We start from the raw sequence: 16,641 nt of genomic DNA, 5'->3' as shown, positions 1-16,641 counted from the left end.
TTAGTCCGGAATTTTAGGCTTTTGAAGCGAACAGATCTGAGACAAACGCGGTGTTATTTGTTACATATCTTTTACCGAGACTAGGTAATAGGTAATCTTGATCTATTTGGACAAATCAATCCTATCAAACCTTTTAAAGATCTATGCATTTTGCGCCTGTGTATATAATTCAGACATTGTTTGGCTTCTCGGGATAACTTGATTATTATGGCGGTACTAGTTTAGTGTTCTAGTTGAGACTGCCATGCTGGTAATGGAAAACTGGAGTGACAATTTCATTGAAAGGTATAAGCGTTTGTGGCTTACTTGGTAGACATATTCAGCATATCATTTTAACGTTTCAGCATATCATTTTAACGTTTGGCTGATAATAATCAAGCAGTATTTGACCTTGGATCTCCTGAATACTACAACTGAGCAATACAAGACAATGAAAAGCAACGTCATGACCAAGGTAAGGGGATGGATGAATGAATGAATGAATGAATGTGCCGACTGAATGTCTGACTGACTGACTAAACGAACGAACGAACGAACGAACGAACGAACGAACGAACGAACGAACCGAACAAACGATCGAACGAACGAATGAACGAATGTATGTATGGATGAATGAATGAATGAATAATACATGAAATAAAGAAAGGAAAGAGAAAGAAAGAAAGAAAAAAAGAAAGAAAGAAACTTAAATGAGGCTGTTTTTTTTTCTTATGTCAACTGCCAAGTCCACTAATTCTTGGTACTTCTTTTGCAGTTCAATAGCATTGTTGATGGGTTTCCTGGATTTCTCTTGGCAGAGTTTCAGAGATTCGGGTATGACAGCTATTTATCATTTAAAAAATCTTCAACCGGCTACTTTTTATAGTTTAATAGCATTGTCGATAGCTTTTTTAGAATTTTCAGCGACCTTCCATGTAACTTTCTGAAAATTATAAAGCTGCGTACAGTAAATGTATTAAACATTGTAGTCACTATCTATCTTTCCATTGGCTTAGTGCATAAAGTTAACTCTGGGAATCAGCGCAACCTACAGGTTATTCATTAATCTGCTTACACATCAGTTAATAATCTGTACTTTGCGCGCGCAATACATGATTTTCAAGAGCAATTTTAAGTTAACTGGTGGTGAGTGGCATCTTGCACACACCAAAGTAAAACATGGCCCGTGGATTCGCTTCATTAACCGAGCAAGAAATTGAAAAACTGCTGGAGGATAAAGGCGCGGAAAACACAAAAAGATCGATCGCGACAAACGTTGCGAAGGAACTGTTCCAAGAATACCTTGAGGAAAAAAACATTCAGGAGCCAGACGACAAAATGGAATTAGCACAAGTGTTGAAACCGTTTGTCGTTATTTTCTTTTAAACAATGCAAAGTAAAATAATTAGACGATTCGGTTTTTGCGATATCCTGAATAATCAAGATCTCATACTTCGGCTTCGGCTGATAACACTTACCTAAAACCCCTCATTCAAAAATTCTTTAGAATCGCCAAATGTAATGAGAATTGCGCAAGTTACTTTATCAAATAAAGACTTAGTTAAATAACTGTAAGGTTTATAGTTTTCAGCTAATGACAGCTAGTAAAATTAATTTCAAGACGAGCGAATTTACACTTATATTATGTATTCTAGCTCGCACATGTGTCACAAAACTACTTAATATAGCCTAAATCACTCACAAAATTGCTTTACTCTTTTCTTTTTTGTCAATTCAAGCGCACAAAGCATAAAGATAACTTCCAACGTCACTTTGCCGATGGCAGAGATAAAAGTGTACTGCATCAATGCATCTGTGAAAATTAAGCTGATGACAAAAATAAGGACACGCATTAAGTCGATACCAATGTTTCACAGTAACTACCTGGAGACAATGGATACAGGTGACTGGACTTAACCTGTTGTTGTTGTTGTTTTTGTTGTTGTTGTTGTAGCTTATGTCAATTATAAGCCTTATGTAACGAAAGTGGCACCATGATTTAAGAGGGATTGCCAGTATTGAAATTCACGTGTCCAAAGCAAAAATGCGGACTACTTTATCTAACATGTCAATTCGGAAAACTATTTTTAAAGTGTTAGTCAGAGGTACTAGTAACAATAAATGTCTGTGAAATTTAGGCTAAAATGAAACGAAAATGGTCAAAGTACATCCAAAAAATTGAAAAATATAGCTATTGCGATACGCTGGTACAAAAATGCAAAAACTGGCTTTTATTTCATTTTTCTAACAGTCTTGTTTTATTAAAAACGCCCAAAGAATTGCAATTCCTGCGTTTTGATTGGTTAACAGGCAATCGTATGAGCTCATATACCATTGACACAAACATGGTAGCTGATACGCGCCAGCGAAAACTGCTGGGAAGCTCAAATATTGCAATTCTTTGGGCGTTTTTTAAAACAATTATTCCACTCGCGCTTGAGACTTAAAGATAAAAGACTTAAAGATAAAAGTGAGAAGAAGAAATTCATATTATTTTGCAGTTAACTGCACATGTCTTCCTGCAACTGTAAACCTAAAATTAAGCAAGACACTGGAACAAGCCAAGGTGTACTATACAACGGAGCAGTTGGCGTTTAAAGCAGAAGTACAGGATTCACAGTGCAGCTCTTCAGCAGAACTGATATCATACTGGCATATCACCAAGGCAACCTTGAAGTCAAAAAAATTCTACCACCTTATTCCAGGTGCTATTAGAAATAGCAGACCCGTTTATTCAATGTGGCGAAGAACAAGTCACGACAGCTACTTTTACGTCAGTTACGTTTTAAGAAGGGCGCCACAATTGGAAGTTACAGGATACGACTATGGTTACATACTACTTCTACAAAGCCCTCCTGTCGCTAATATTTCAGGTGTTTCTTCTGCAACCAAAGGAGAAAGGAATATCACGTTGAACGGTTCTCTCTCTTATGACCCACATGCAGACCAAGCAGGCCCACTGATCTTTAACTGGTTCTGCAGAAGAAGCCACGAAACACTTCCCGATGACGATTCGCTTCCGGTCGTGGATGCTCCAAATGAAAATACGAGCCGATCAGGTGGTTGCTATGGCTACGGTCCAGGAAGACTCAGTAGTAACGAAAATATATTAATTGTAGATGTTGACAAAATGGAGGGAGGACAAATGTATGTGTTTGAGCTTCTTGTTTCAAACGGCGTTAAAAGCTCGAGGGCCGTGCATTGGTTAGCAGTAAAATATCAACCAGCATCATTCTTTATCAGGTGAATATTGTTATTGTTTAGTCCATGTATACTTTAATAATTTCATCTTTATAACCCTTTGAATGGTCAACTGTCTCTGTGTATTCTTTTTTACTTACAAATGAAATCGAAAGAGGTTATGCATCGAAAGCAATTGCATGTTACACCGCACCGCGAGTCCGGGTGCGCACACTGTCAAAAGATTAGAATAAATTTGGGTACTGTTGCTCACTGCATTATTCCACAATGTACTACTGATGATCATTGATCTTTTTTTTTAAAAAAAAAAAACATTTTTAGTTGCACTTACAACTGTGGCCCTGAAGTTATTCCCAGCAAGCGAATGATCATCGAATCCAACTGTACAGGGCACCTCTGTGGAAAGATCACTCACCATCACTGGTCTTTGTTCAAAAGACAGGACTCTAACCATTCATGGGTGGAAATCCGAGACTTAGCTAAACGAATTCTCACCGACTTAGACAACCCAAGTTTAGTTCTCGCCGGCAAGCTTGGCGGAAATGAGTATTCACTGGAGATGAATACAACTTACAAGATAAAGGGATCCATAACAATGGAAGGAGGCATTGAGCGGGAAGACGATATAACCTTCCAAACTGTAAAGCCATTATCTGTTCCTAAGAAAAGATGCAGCGTGCAGCCAGTGGAAGGATTTGTTTTAAAGACCAATTTTTCAGTGGACTGTTCTGGGTGGCACACTGAGAACAAGTATTTGACTTACAATTTTAGGTAAGATTTTAAGAAATTGAAAAGGGTTTCGTCTATCGTAAAATAGCTTGTAGAATTTTAGGAAACTGACCTTTGTGCAAATAGCTTTTGTCATCTGTTTGTTCTTGTAATAATCAGGGTAGTTCAGTTTAAAGATTATGTAAATTTTTATAGGTAAGGATGTAAAGAGTCTAGGTTTAGTTTGACAGTTGTAATCGTTAGAGCTAGCAATATCATAATTAAGGACCGATAAGCACGACGAAAATTTTAGGTCAAAAGACAAATGTACATCATTCGGTGATTTCAGTCTGTTAAGAGTTACTATACAAGTGCCTTGAAGCTTTGAAAGGTTGATATCATGAGTTCAGAGGATTTTGTCTCAAATAAAAATTGAACGTAAGGCCGACTTTTTCGTATTCTGCTGTCGTGTTTTGGAATGACCATCCTGAAATGACCGGGCTAAAAAAATGATATAAATAAATGTTGTTTATAACGATGACGTGCATTTCGCTTCATATCTCAAAGAGAGGAGGAAACAAATATTTTAAATGAACATAACAAGGTTAAAAATCCCAACTGGCAGGAAGCAGACCAGTTGTTTTTTTTGGATCTTTTCAGACCGTGGGGGGGGGGGGGGGGGGGGGATTCCAATCACAATGAAACTTAGAGGATATAATAGTATGTTCAAACATCTATCTTTTGGTATGTAAATGCATATTGCTCAGAATTCTTGGCGCATTTCGAAGAAACGTAGGCATAATTTTTCCCAAAAAAATGCGCAAAATCCTGGTGGTTGTGCCCCTTCAAGTTACAGTAGCTCGAATAAAACAACTTAGTGAACTGTAGCACTGTTTTAGGGTTGTATGAGTAAATTTTATATTGTGTTAAGGAGGCTCGATGTAGTTTTTTTAGCCAAAGGGTGGTTGTATTGAAAACTAAAATTATCAAGGAAGCCAATGCTCGATTTTTTCCAAAATACACCATAATATGCAAATATGACCAAATTTTTATTTTTTACCTGTCACTTAATAACAAAGGTTACCATAGCAACCACTGACGTTTTTTTTTGTTCTAAAACAAGCTTGATTTTCTCGAAATCTAGACTGACTCTTGGTATTCATTATTTGATATGTTCAAGTATAGTAGATTGACTACCTGTACACAAAATTTTAGGAAAATCTGTAAGAGCGTTTTCAAGTAAATCAAGAATAAAGTTTATGTTAATTCCTCATAATTTCCTACAATTGGCAGTCGATATATTTTAACAAATTAAAGCAAAAACTCTTTCGCTTTTAGTAAATGGTCTTTGATGGTGTAAGTATTCATATTTCAGTGAGAGTAACTGCGCTTAAATAATACGAAACAATTTAAAAGCGCCTATTTTAGATTAAAACGGGTTTTTCTGAAAAATTCATTCTTGATTTACTTGAAAACGCTCTTACAGATTTTTCTAAAATTTTGTGTACAGGTAGTCACTCTACTATACTTGAACATATCAAAAAATGAATACCAAGAGTCAGTCTAGATTTCGAGAAAATCAAGCTTGTTTGAGAACAAAAGAAACGGTCAATGGTTGCTATGGTAACCTTTCTGACAAAATGACCCGTAAAAAATTAACACTTGGTCATATTTGATCATTATGGTGTATTTTGGCAAAAATTGAACATTGGCTTGCCAGAGAATTTTAATTTTCAAAACAACCACCCTTCGGCTAAAAAAACTACATCGAGCCTCCTTAAGACCTTACCCATTTCTCTTTATAGTTATACTACCTCAACTGGTATGGTAAGCGTCAGTGGTAAACGCATTCCATTCATATCAGCAACACTTCCTCAAGGAATTAAATCAGAAGATTTTAATATTACAATCAAAGTGGACATTTCTGATCAAACAGGAGCAAGCGATGTGGACATTTTAACTGTTAAGGCGAGTAACCTTTAGGAATAAAACTTGACCAGTTTTTGTGATAAATTTCGAAGGTAACACCGCATTATTATTTATTTTGCGGAAAGGGAAGTATGTACAATTCTCAATTAATAATCTCTTTCCAACTATTAGGTTAGACCATTACTACAGAGTGATCCATCACTTGATGTTCAAAAGTTAAACAGTGACATAACGGAGTTTCTAAAGAAAGGAAGCGTCAACGAGGCCGCCAGTCATGCTATTGCCGCTCTAAGCTCATATGTCGATAACAAGGTTAGGTTTTTATTTGTTACGAAAAACACCGAATTGTCCTTTTAGCCAGATGTATCTAGTTTTTGCTTTAGGTTTTAACCAATACTGTGCTGGAAATGCATCAAATTAATCATCATTATCATTAACCTCATCATCGTCATCATCATCATCTCATCATCATCATCGTCGTCATCATCATCATCATTATCATCATCATCATCATCATCATCATCATCGTCGTCATCACCATCATCATCATCAAAAAGTCCCAAACCGAGAGACAAGGGAGACCTGTATTTTGGAGCTTTTTTTATTATTTATGCATTTAAGGTAATCCCGACGTAAGGAAAATATAAACATATGATGTATTTTGCGAGGAACAACAAAAAACAATCCTGTATACTTACACGCTAGATCCATGTAATCGTGTTCTGTACACTAGGACCCACAAAACGTTTTTTGCGTTCTTCCGGATTTTAGATGACTATTTTACTTTATTCAAGACGAGTGGTGCAAAAATAGTCACATACGGATGGATATAGGCACTAAGTGTACAATGTTGTATTACTTTCCCATGTTGGATTTAGGCTAAGGACTCCACATTGAAGGCTATCGCTGGAGCCCAGATTTCACACGTGAGCCAGGTTACTCAGCTCGCTGCGATTGTTATCATGGCAACAGAAGGCAGGGACAGAATACCAATTGACAGTTTGGCAAGTATCAGATGTATATATTTACAGTTGATGCAGTTTTCATATTAGTTTATTCTGAGTGATTTGCTATTCGAGAGAAATACTATTAATAACCATTACCTTTTCTTAATCGATTACTTACGAAAACTCAATTTCTTCTATTTATACATTATTCACTTTGTTTCTGTCACAAGCATTCCTTATCGCTGGTACGGTTGGGAAAATTGAAATTTTCGATATCCCAACTTACTTTATGAAGCGAATAAAGATAGTTGTACGGTCTGAACACAACCAACACACATCTGACAATGCCAATAAAAGAAGAAAACTAGGCAAAGAAATGCTATTAATTTATAGACTATAGCCATAGACCAGAATAAAAATCTTTCTTCTGCTAGTAAAAACACATGCACTCTCCTCATTCGTTCGATCGTTCGTTCGTTGGCCAAAGGTTAAACGAACCACAGTCACAAATAAAAACATACACAGAGAAAGAAAAATACACATGAAATGAAATCTTCCGGGTGCAGTCTAAAATTCTGTTGCTCCTTATTTTCGTTTAGGAGGACGCTACAACGCTACTCACCAAGACAACTGATTTCCTTCAGACTCATCATGACAGAGATTTGATCGAAAATGTTGGCGGAAATATTCTTCGTGGGATATCGTACACATTAAATGCCTCGACAGTCTTAACTCACGAACGGTTCAACCAACTTAATCTACAGGACAGGAGAACAGATTCTGATTCAACGCAAAGAGAAAATAGAAAGCCTAGAGAAACTAAACACGTCCAAAGGAGTTTCGTCAATGTAAATGATGTTTTTTTTCTCTGACAAGTAAAATTGAACCCTTAATTAAGATAATTAATCGATTCAAATACCCTAAGACTAGGTGTTATCAATTTCTTTTGAGGTAAGAAATAAACTTATAGACACCTTTATATAAGGTTGTGGGTGCACGACTCTGTGTATACACTGCTGGGTTTCCCTGAGCGTACACTAGGTAGACCTGAAAAGCACGAGATATTTAGCCCTTAAGAAAATACCTTTTGATTTTATCTCGTCCTTTTTGACAGGCCAAAAAAGTGACGGAGAATATCTTATCGGTGGTCGACACACTTGGTACCGCAGTGCTTTCCACGAACATGCCTGGCCAAAAGAAAGTATCGTTAAAAAGTGATGCCATAACAATGACACTTCAGCGGAAAGCAGCATCAAAAATCGGAAGCGAGACGTTAAGCGGAAATGACGAAGAAGGAGCCGTGACCTTTCCATCTCCAGAAGTGTTATTTGGAAGGAATGGAACAAGCGTAGCCTCCGTCGATACCCAAGTAAGTTGCTTAAAAAGTTCAAGGGTCTTGTGTCATTGCAAACAGGCTTTTATAAATTTTGTCTCGGTTACCTTAAAGCTTTCGGACTTGTGCTGATATTACTCACCGTCCGACACTACTATTTAGCAACTGTCGACTTGTGCTTCCTTAGTCATATCACTTGGCTTTAAATTCGACAAATTTCCCTTAACCGCTAGTCTCATGTAGCTCGGTGAGTACAGTGGCCGACCGGTTTGCGAAACGGGTTTCAGGGCTTCGACACTAATTTAAAGTAGGGGATAAACAAATCTATTCTGTCATGCCTTTCCGGGTGACATTTTTTAAATTGAATGATAACGAATTTAGCTTTTCTGTTCTTACGTCATCATTTTAAACCACACTTTTCGAGCACTTCTTTAACTCTTTACTCATGAGAAAACGTCCAAGCCATTTGGAAATCAAACATGTTAAGTTATCGTTGTCACTGTTATTGTTTCAATATGTACAGATGCTGACGTTACAAGTTAACCCTTTTGTGTGGACCAACAGTTCCAAAAGAATCAAATCATCCGTTCTGAGACTGGATCTAAAGAGCGAAGATGGATCACATCTAAACATTTCTGGTCTGAGTCAACCCATTGAACTGTTTATACCAGAGAAAGACCAAAAGGGAGACATCGTGAATAACACCCGAGACCATCTTTTTGTTAAACGGCCCTCCAATGATTCCAGCTCCTTACGCTACCACAGGATAGTAATTGAAAACGACTTCCAATCTGCGTTTGTTGAAATAAGACCAAACAACAATTCTCTTTTTGAAGTATTTGTGAGTAGTGGTGTTAAACCAACGCCAGAGAGCTATGCATTTAAAACAAGAATCCCAGACTTTTCGTCGTGTAGAAATTATGATACCAGAATCGGGTACTCAAACTGTACAGGGAATCCATACACATTTTCGTTGTCTAGCAATGTCACGGGAGATGTTGGAGTTCATTTTATCGGTATTCGTCTAGCTGTAGATGCGAGTGAAAGTACGACACGTCGTAAGCGCAGTGGTATTGTTAGTTCTTGTAAAGACAGCCATGGTAGACAAAAACGCTCCTGCATTGGTGTCAAGGATCCCCCTACCCCAACACCAGAAGTTCTAGTGCCGCAGTATGACGCACGCACAGACGTGAACTACACTATGTCAGTCAAGATGAGAAGCTGTCTTTATTGGTCTGAAAGAAAACAGACTTGGACAAGTGAAGGGTGTAAGGTATGGAACTTAAATTCATACCAGTCTTGTTTTTCAGTAGAAATTCGAAGATTGCACTTTTGGGTGTATTCATTCTGCTACTTATTACTGAATCTCCATTTTTAGCTCTTAGAGATAACACACTATCACGTTTGTCTTACAATTACATATTGTAACCCAAAATAACCCCAAAAAACCGCGCCACTGGTAAGAAAACATTGGCTTTAGATTGTCAAGAATTGTCATTACAATGGACAGACGAAAGATGGTGTTGCACTAAAAAACCTTAAGTTATTGAATTATTTCCTTATATTAAGTTCATCGATGTCATTTCCAAAATTGATGAAATTAAGACACTTAAAATGAAGGTTGCTTTTTTCACTTGTTTTAAACTATTGATGTATTCGCCCTAAACATATTATGTGAACAGCTAGCCGGTCTGAAGTTGTTGTGCGTTGACGAAGCGTGAAGTCTTAAAAGCGACGACTTGCTGCTTTTCTTTAAGGTTGGACGGAAGAACATGGATGGAAAGCTGCACTGCTTGTGCACACATCTTTCAGCGTTCGGTGGAAACATTTTTGTAGCTCCAAATCCCATCGACTTTGACAAAGTTTGGACGGAATTCGAAAAGATCGGAGAAACTGGAAACTTTGTAGTTCTTTCAACTGTGTGCTTAATATTTGGGATGTACTTTATAGGACTTGTAGCCGCTCGTCGGGCAGACAAGAAGGACATGCAAAAGGTAAGTCTCGCTTTGAATGATAGTCGGCCTTTTGTTGTCATATGTTTCGGATATGATTCCGTTAAACCCCATTGATAATTCCTGGGCTTATAAATCTCTGAGTCGACCAAATTGACGCACTGCAGATATGTATGATAATCAAGAAGAACGCTTATATTTTATATAATATTGACTGTGTTCATCTGTGTTGTTAGGATGGGGCTTATAACTATATCCTGAAGGGAATAGATTTATCCTGACAGGGGACATTTTTATCCGAGCTTGTCCATTTTTCGACACATAACGATCTCATTAGGTGTACAATGAAACACTTTAAAACTAATGTCGGTCATCAATTTTGCACAGGTGGTAAAATTAAGTCTACGTGATTAATTCAGTCGAAGATTGAGGAACAATAATAACTGTCAAGAAATGGGCTTTTTGATCTCTTTAAACATTCTCACAGAAATTATTTAATGCATTACATGATGTAACAATTCACATCTTTTTAAGCATTCACTTCTCTATGTTGTAGGTTGTGGCCAACGTTTATTTAACAACTTCTCAAAATGACGGTCACAGTTACTATTTGAGCATCCAGACAGGAGCGTGGAAAGGTTGTGGGACATCTGCTTGTGTTGGAATAGTCATCAACGGAGAAAATGGAACCAGTGGAGTTATTACTTTAACTGATCCTTTAGCTCGGAGAAAGTACTTTTCTCGAGGAAGCGTGAACAACTTCACGTTAACGTTACCGTCATCATTAGGAAAGCTAACAGATATACGCATCTGGCACGACAACACCGGATCCAACCCAGCCTGGTTTCTCCAACAAGTTTTTATAACGGATCAGCAAACAGATGAGATGTGGTACTTTTTTGCAAATCAGTGGCTTTCCCTAGACAATAGAAGTGGTTCTATTGAGCTTAACATCAAAGCCGCTCAAGAAGACGAACTTACTGCATTTAAGCCTCTCTTCTATGCCAGAACAGCTCGAAGCTTAGGAGAGGGACACATCTGGATTTCCGTGTTTACAAGACCACCTCACAACCCATTCACCCGTTGCCAGCGTTTAACGTGCTGTCTGTCCTTTGTCTTTACGGCAATGGTGACCAATGCCATGTTCTACCAGTTTGATCAAATACCGACTGATACGTTTAAGTTTGGACCGCTTGTCATGAGCTGGACACAAATTAAAATCGGAATACAAAGCAGCGTCATAGCTATCCCGGCTAACTTGCTCGTGATTTTAATCTTTAGGAACACAAAGCAAGCAACATCCAAAGAAATCTACGATCCTGGACAAAATACCAATAAACAAAAAACCCCGGGTTGTCTGCCGCCCGTCTTTGTCTACGTCGCATGGTGCCTGAGCCTGCTCATTTCTTTGACAGGTGCCGCATTCACAGTATTTTACAGCTTAATGTGGGGAGCTGATATCTCCAATCAATGGTTGACATCCATTTTAGTGTCTCTTGTTCAGGATATTCTTGTTACACAGCCAATAAAAGTGCTCGCCTTGGCAACACTGTTGTCACTGCTAATACGAAAACCTCCTGAACAAGATCCTGTAATTGGCCCATCGTTGTTTAAAAGTGAAAAGGGAGAAGCAGTTTCGGCAAAGCGGAAACGAAGAAAAGAACTTGCTGATGACAAAGACGCCAGTAGCAAAAAGTGGAGCATGCTCGAGACAGTAAAGGAAGTGGTATCGCTTCTAATATTCGGCTTTCTGCTTTTGGTTGTAACCTATGGAGATCTTGATCCTGCCAGATTCCAATTTACAAAATCTACAAGGGATATCGTTGGTGGTTTTGAAGAGGTGAGAAGGAAACAGTTTTATACAATTATTAAAACACTACAGTGCACTAAGATACAAAACATAAGTCGTATAAAATATAATATGTTTATTAAACAGTTGTTAATATTTTTTAATGAATATTTATACGCTTCATTTCATCTAAAAGCCGGACACACTACCAGCGAGAGATCCTTCTTTTGATCGAGGATTGTCATACTGTTGATTTCGCAATTCTGATTTTAGTTTACATCAGATGCTGAAATTTCATAGCTCAATAAATCGTGGAATATACCAGAGGGTATTCATGACCGTTTTGCGTCCTACTCCGGCCTACTGGTCTTTCCCATACCATTCTGCCTTTTCCTTTAACGTCACATGCTATATAGTTGGGTTATAAGGTCTTCTTAATACGATAACATTTATAAAAAATATTTTCAGGTCGTCGATACATCTTCTCTGTGGAACTGGATTGATGAAGTTTTAGTTCCTGGACTGTATGATGTTACGTGGTACAATGGTCAGCCATTCGATTACAAAGAGGGTTTTATAAGCAACAGACAGAACTTCCTGGTGGGAATGCCACGCCTTAGGCAGATAAGACTAAAGAAAAGTAAGATTCATGTGTTTAACTCTAAAATTAGGTATATATTATTTTAACTTTGCTATTCAGTTTCAGAATTTTTTTGTGAATTACATGTAAGTATAACTACAGCAGCCCTTGTAACAAAGGCCCATTGTTAAAAAAGGAAAAAAAAAAACAAACAATACAACCGAAGCTTTCTTGTCACAGTTTTTGTAGCGAACCATTTTGTTTATGTCACACGATACCAACAAGCTGACAATTGGCAATTCTTAGGTATGCATTATTGCTTTCATTTTCTTCAATCATCTGTTATTAGCCTGACTGCAATATTGATTCTGGTAAGAGAATTATAAGCAAGAGGTTTTTCATTTTTAAGAGAATCTAAAAACATGTTCTATTTGCTTCTATTATAGGGAATAGCTGCCCTGCAGGTTTATACAGGACACAAATCAACAGTTTGTTCCTTGGATGTCTAGAAATCTACTCCAGTGATAGCGAAGACAGAACTCCATTTAATCTTCCAAAGTGGATACCCTTGAAAAATCATAGTCACTTTCCTTCCACTGATATTTGTCCAAGACCGTGGAGATACCAGTCAGGGAAACAGATAAATACTCTTACCCATGGGGCTGTTGAACATAGCTACGATGGCGGTGGATATGTTGCAGACCTCGGCTACAACAAGGAATCGGCCTTGGAAGTGATAGGTGATTTGCGTAAGAACGATTGGGTGGATACATTAACTGCTGCCTTATTTATAGAATTTACACTGTTTGATCCATCCACCTCGCTATTCTGTAGCGTGAGGCAAGTCTACGAGCGATTGCCAACCGGCAAGGCCGTTACTTATGTCGAAGTGAGAACACTTACGCTATACCCATCGACAAATGCAAACTTTCAATCGTTTTACGAAGTGTGTGAGCTACTGTTTCTCGTTGTAATCGTCGCATGCTTCATCGTTGAGATTGCCAAGTTCTTTCGACAGAAGAGATACTTTCGCCAGCTGTGGAACTGGGTAGAACTGATCCTTCTTGTGGTTTCTGTTTTGGCAGTTTTAATGTCATTCCTGAAAGGAAAATACACCAGTTTGTACGTAAAGAGCATTAAGTCCAATCCTTATGATACCTTTAGTTCCGATTACATCATGCGCTGGTTGGACCGAGAAACTATGTGGCTGTCACTTGCAATCTTCATCAAAACATTGAAGCTATTAAGACTTATCAGATTCAATCATCACATTTGTCAAATGCAAGGAACGATAAAAAGATCAGTTTGGCCAATATTGTCATTTTCCTTAGTGTTTGCAGTTGCTGTTGTTGCATTCACGCACTTTGGTGTCCTTTGTTTTGGCAACAATTTAGCGATCTTTTCGTCGTTTTTAAATTCTTTACGAGTGGTGCTCACATTGTCTGTTGGTAAGCAAATTAATTATCTGCAGGTGTATCTGCATGATCACGTCCTGGGGTCGCTGTACTTGTTCTTATTTTTGATGATCATCTTATTCATCCTGATCAACATATTTGTCGCCGTCCTTGTAGATGCATATGGCGAGGTTAGAGAAGAACAGGGAGACAATTTTCTTGATGCAGAACTTGGAACGTTCATGTACAATGTCGTCAAGAAAGCAATAGGAGAGCTACTAAACAAGATTATTTTGGCATCGAAGATGAATTTGAACAAAATTTCACGTAAAAAGTCAGGAAATAAAAACAACAAATGCCGAGATGTTAAGTACAGCGGTGAGGCAGACAGCTTTATTGAGTCACGTGTCAGTGAGAGCAGAAATGGAATTTGCATGCAGATATTCGAGCCTGCAGACGACATCAACATTTCTGAGGCCTCTCCAACCTTCAACTTTCAATATTTTCATGAAAACAACAAAGATTACCCCAATACGGATATCGCTTCTGATATCAAAGAAATTATAGCGGAAGATGATTTAGTGGCTGATCTCAAGACTCGGTTCATTGATATAGCAACTGAACTTGCGGCTATGACATACGTTAGAGTAACAGAACTCGACAAAGAGACAGCGTTATAAATACAACGATGAAAGATTTGTTTACTCTTAATCTAAAACTAGTAGCTATTTCGTCTATTAAAATTACACTCTCCATGTTATTTTAAAGCCAATTCAATTAACGAATAATGAGTACAAGAAATGCAACACACGTAAAGCTATCAATGCAAATTAAGGTAGAGTTACATCACAAGGATATTCTATTTGTTAACCAAATTGAAAAGAAAGAAAAGAACTACAATCGGCTACAAAAATAGTTGAGACAGTCTTTATAAAGAAAACTTCATTTGTAAGTTGGTCAGAAATGACATACACTACGCCCGCACTACAGAAACCGTTTTTCCATCTCAAAAGAGATCACGCAAGTGAAACATGTCAATTCAAATTTGATTAAAAACAGAATTTGCTGGTTTCATCGATGTTTCGTGCTAGCTTTACGAAATTATTTAAGGACATCTGGTTAAGAATTTATCACCCGAGAAAAGATTTAGTGGGAAATAAAATCAGCTTAAAAAAGCTTTCGCGGACACAGCATGGTTGAGCTTTTAAATCAGTTAACAATTACAATTATTTGGTAAAATGTCCATCCAAAATATAGGTTTGTTTTGCATTTTGCGAGGGGTATCTTTCAAGATGTTATGCATTCTATTCGACACTTCAGTTTGTTGTTTTTAACTTTGTGGAAGAAAACTAGGTAGTGTTATACATTTGAGTGTTATGAAGTTTTTATCTTATCTTATCTTATCTTCTTGTACTTTTAGAGAGCGGAAATACCATGACTGTGATCAATTTAAATAAAAAAGTGCTTGGACCAGTTAGCAAGTGTGCGTGTAATACTCAGTCAAAACATAGCTCACCGGCTTTCATAACCAGTACCCCGTACCAACTATGATCAAAAGAATAACCTGCTATTCGCCATTTACGTGCCCAGGTTAAACAGAGAAAAAAATATTTCGTGCTTTTTGGCCGTTTACGCTCATCGTGGGAAGTTGGGAGAACACACGCAAAGCTATTGGGTTGCCCTCGGCTATGCCTCCGGCAGATTCTAACGCTTCTTGCGTGCTTTCTTAATTTGCTGCGTGCATCCCAGTACAATTGAAACACGCTAAGTTAAGTGTTTGTTAAGTGGTATCCGTTATTGAAAACAGAATTGGCTACTGAGTAAAATTACACCTGTTGGATAATTTACGAAGTAAACCTGTTCGCTTAACTCTTTCTGTTAAATTTGAACAAAGTTTAACTGCCAATCGAAATTAAAAGATCGCTCAGAAAAAGATATTTATTCTGGTCTTCGTTTCTGGCGTTTCATTCAACTTCCTCAAAGAACACTAGCTAGGTCATGTGATAAAAATTATACGACCTGTTGTTCTTCGATGAACCATCCAAAAACACTATTCAACTGATTTAGATAAAAAAGGGCCTCGTTGGCTGTTTATCGCCTAATACCCCAAAAGAGCGCTGAAGTGGAAAATATTTTTCAAAACTAAATCGTGCATTCATAGTCAGCACGCCTGCCTGCCTAATCATCGAACGTCATAACGAGCCTGGTATCATAATGAATTAATTTATACCCTTGAATTTATTTCAGCAATTTTTCGTGGAGTAAAATAGAAATAACGGTATATTAAGTTTCAAGCACAAAGAAAACCAACTTCTTTTAACTTTTAACGTGAATCGGCACAACCTTTATCAAAAGTACAGAATCAGTATTTCAAAGCTAAAGCGTACGTTGTGGATTGTTTCCTTTCTTCAATTTCACGCCAGACAATGACCAATTTTTTTTTAAATAAAAAAAAATAAAAATATTTTGCGAAAAAAATTTTTATATTAAAAAAAAAAAAAATATTTTTATTGTTTGTTTTTTTTTTAAAAAAAAAAAATTCCCGCTTTTTTTTTAATAAAAAAAAAAAAAAAAAAACGCACCCCAAAAATTATAAAAAAAAAAAAGAAAATAAAAAAAAAAAAAAAAAAAAAAAAAAAATAAAAAAACCCCCCCCCGCGCCACCAAAAATAAAACCAAAAAAAAATACAAATCTCCCCGCAACCATGTAATATCCTCTATCTATTACACTGAAGGGTATTTCTTACATGCTGCGAAACTGAAGAATAACTATGCCTTTACTCCCGCAAATTTTTTAAAAAAGTGGTTGTTTTGAGAGTTGTTTTTCAC

General features: G+C 37.3%; 1 protein-coding gene across 1 annotated transcript; it reads left to right on the top strand.

Annotated features, from left to right (window-relative positions):
* The first annotated feature begins 286 nt into the window (after nt 1-286).
* On the top strand, nt 287-14,886 carry LOC144636210 (polycystin-1-like protein 2). The gene is made up of 15 exons (XM_078495362.1): nt 287-454; nt 755-813; nt 1,719-1,882; nt 2,481-3,222; nt 3,502-3,951; nt 5,694-5,856; nt 5,989-6,129; nt 6,696-6,821; nt 7,364-7,612; nt 7,879-8,133; nt 8,621-9,370; nt 9,855-10,091; nt 10,606-11,889; nt 12,307-12,478; nt 12,865-14,886. The coding sequence occupies exons 1-15, from the start codon at nt 431-433 to the stop codon at nt 14,490-14,492; spliced, it is 6,444 nt and encodes a 2,147-aa protein (XP_078351488.1). The 5' UTR covers nt 287-430; the 3' UTR covers nt 14,493-14,886.
* Nucleotides 14,887-16,641: the final 1,755 nt, after the last annotated feature.

The sequence above is a fragment of the Oculina patagonica genome, chromosome 13 (assembly GCF_052425735.1).
Source record: "Oculina patagonica isolate OP01 chromosome 13, crgOcupat, whole genome shotgun sequence".
NCBI lineage: Eukaryota > Metazoa > Cnidaria > Anthozoa > Scleractinia > Oculinidae > Oculina > Oculina patagonica.
Note: the sequence above shows the minus strand (reverse complement) of the source record. Positions and strands in the feature narration are given on the sequence as shown.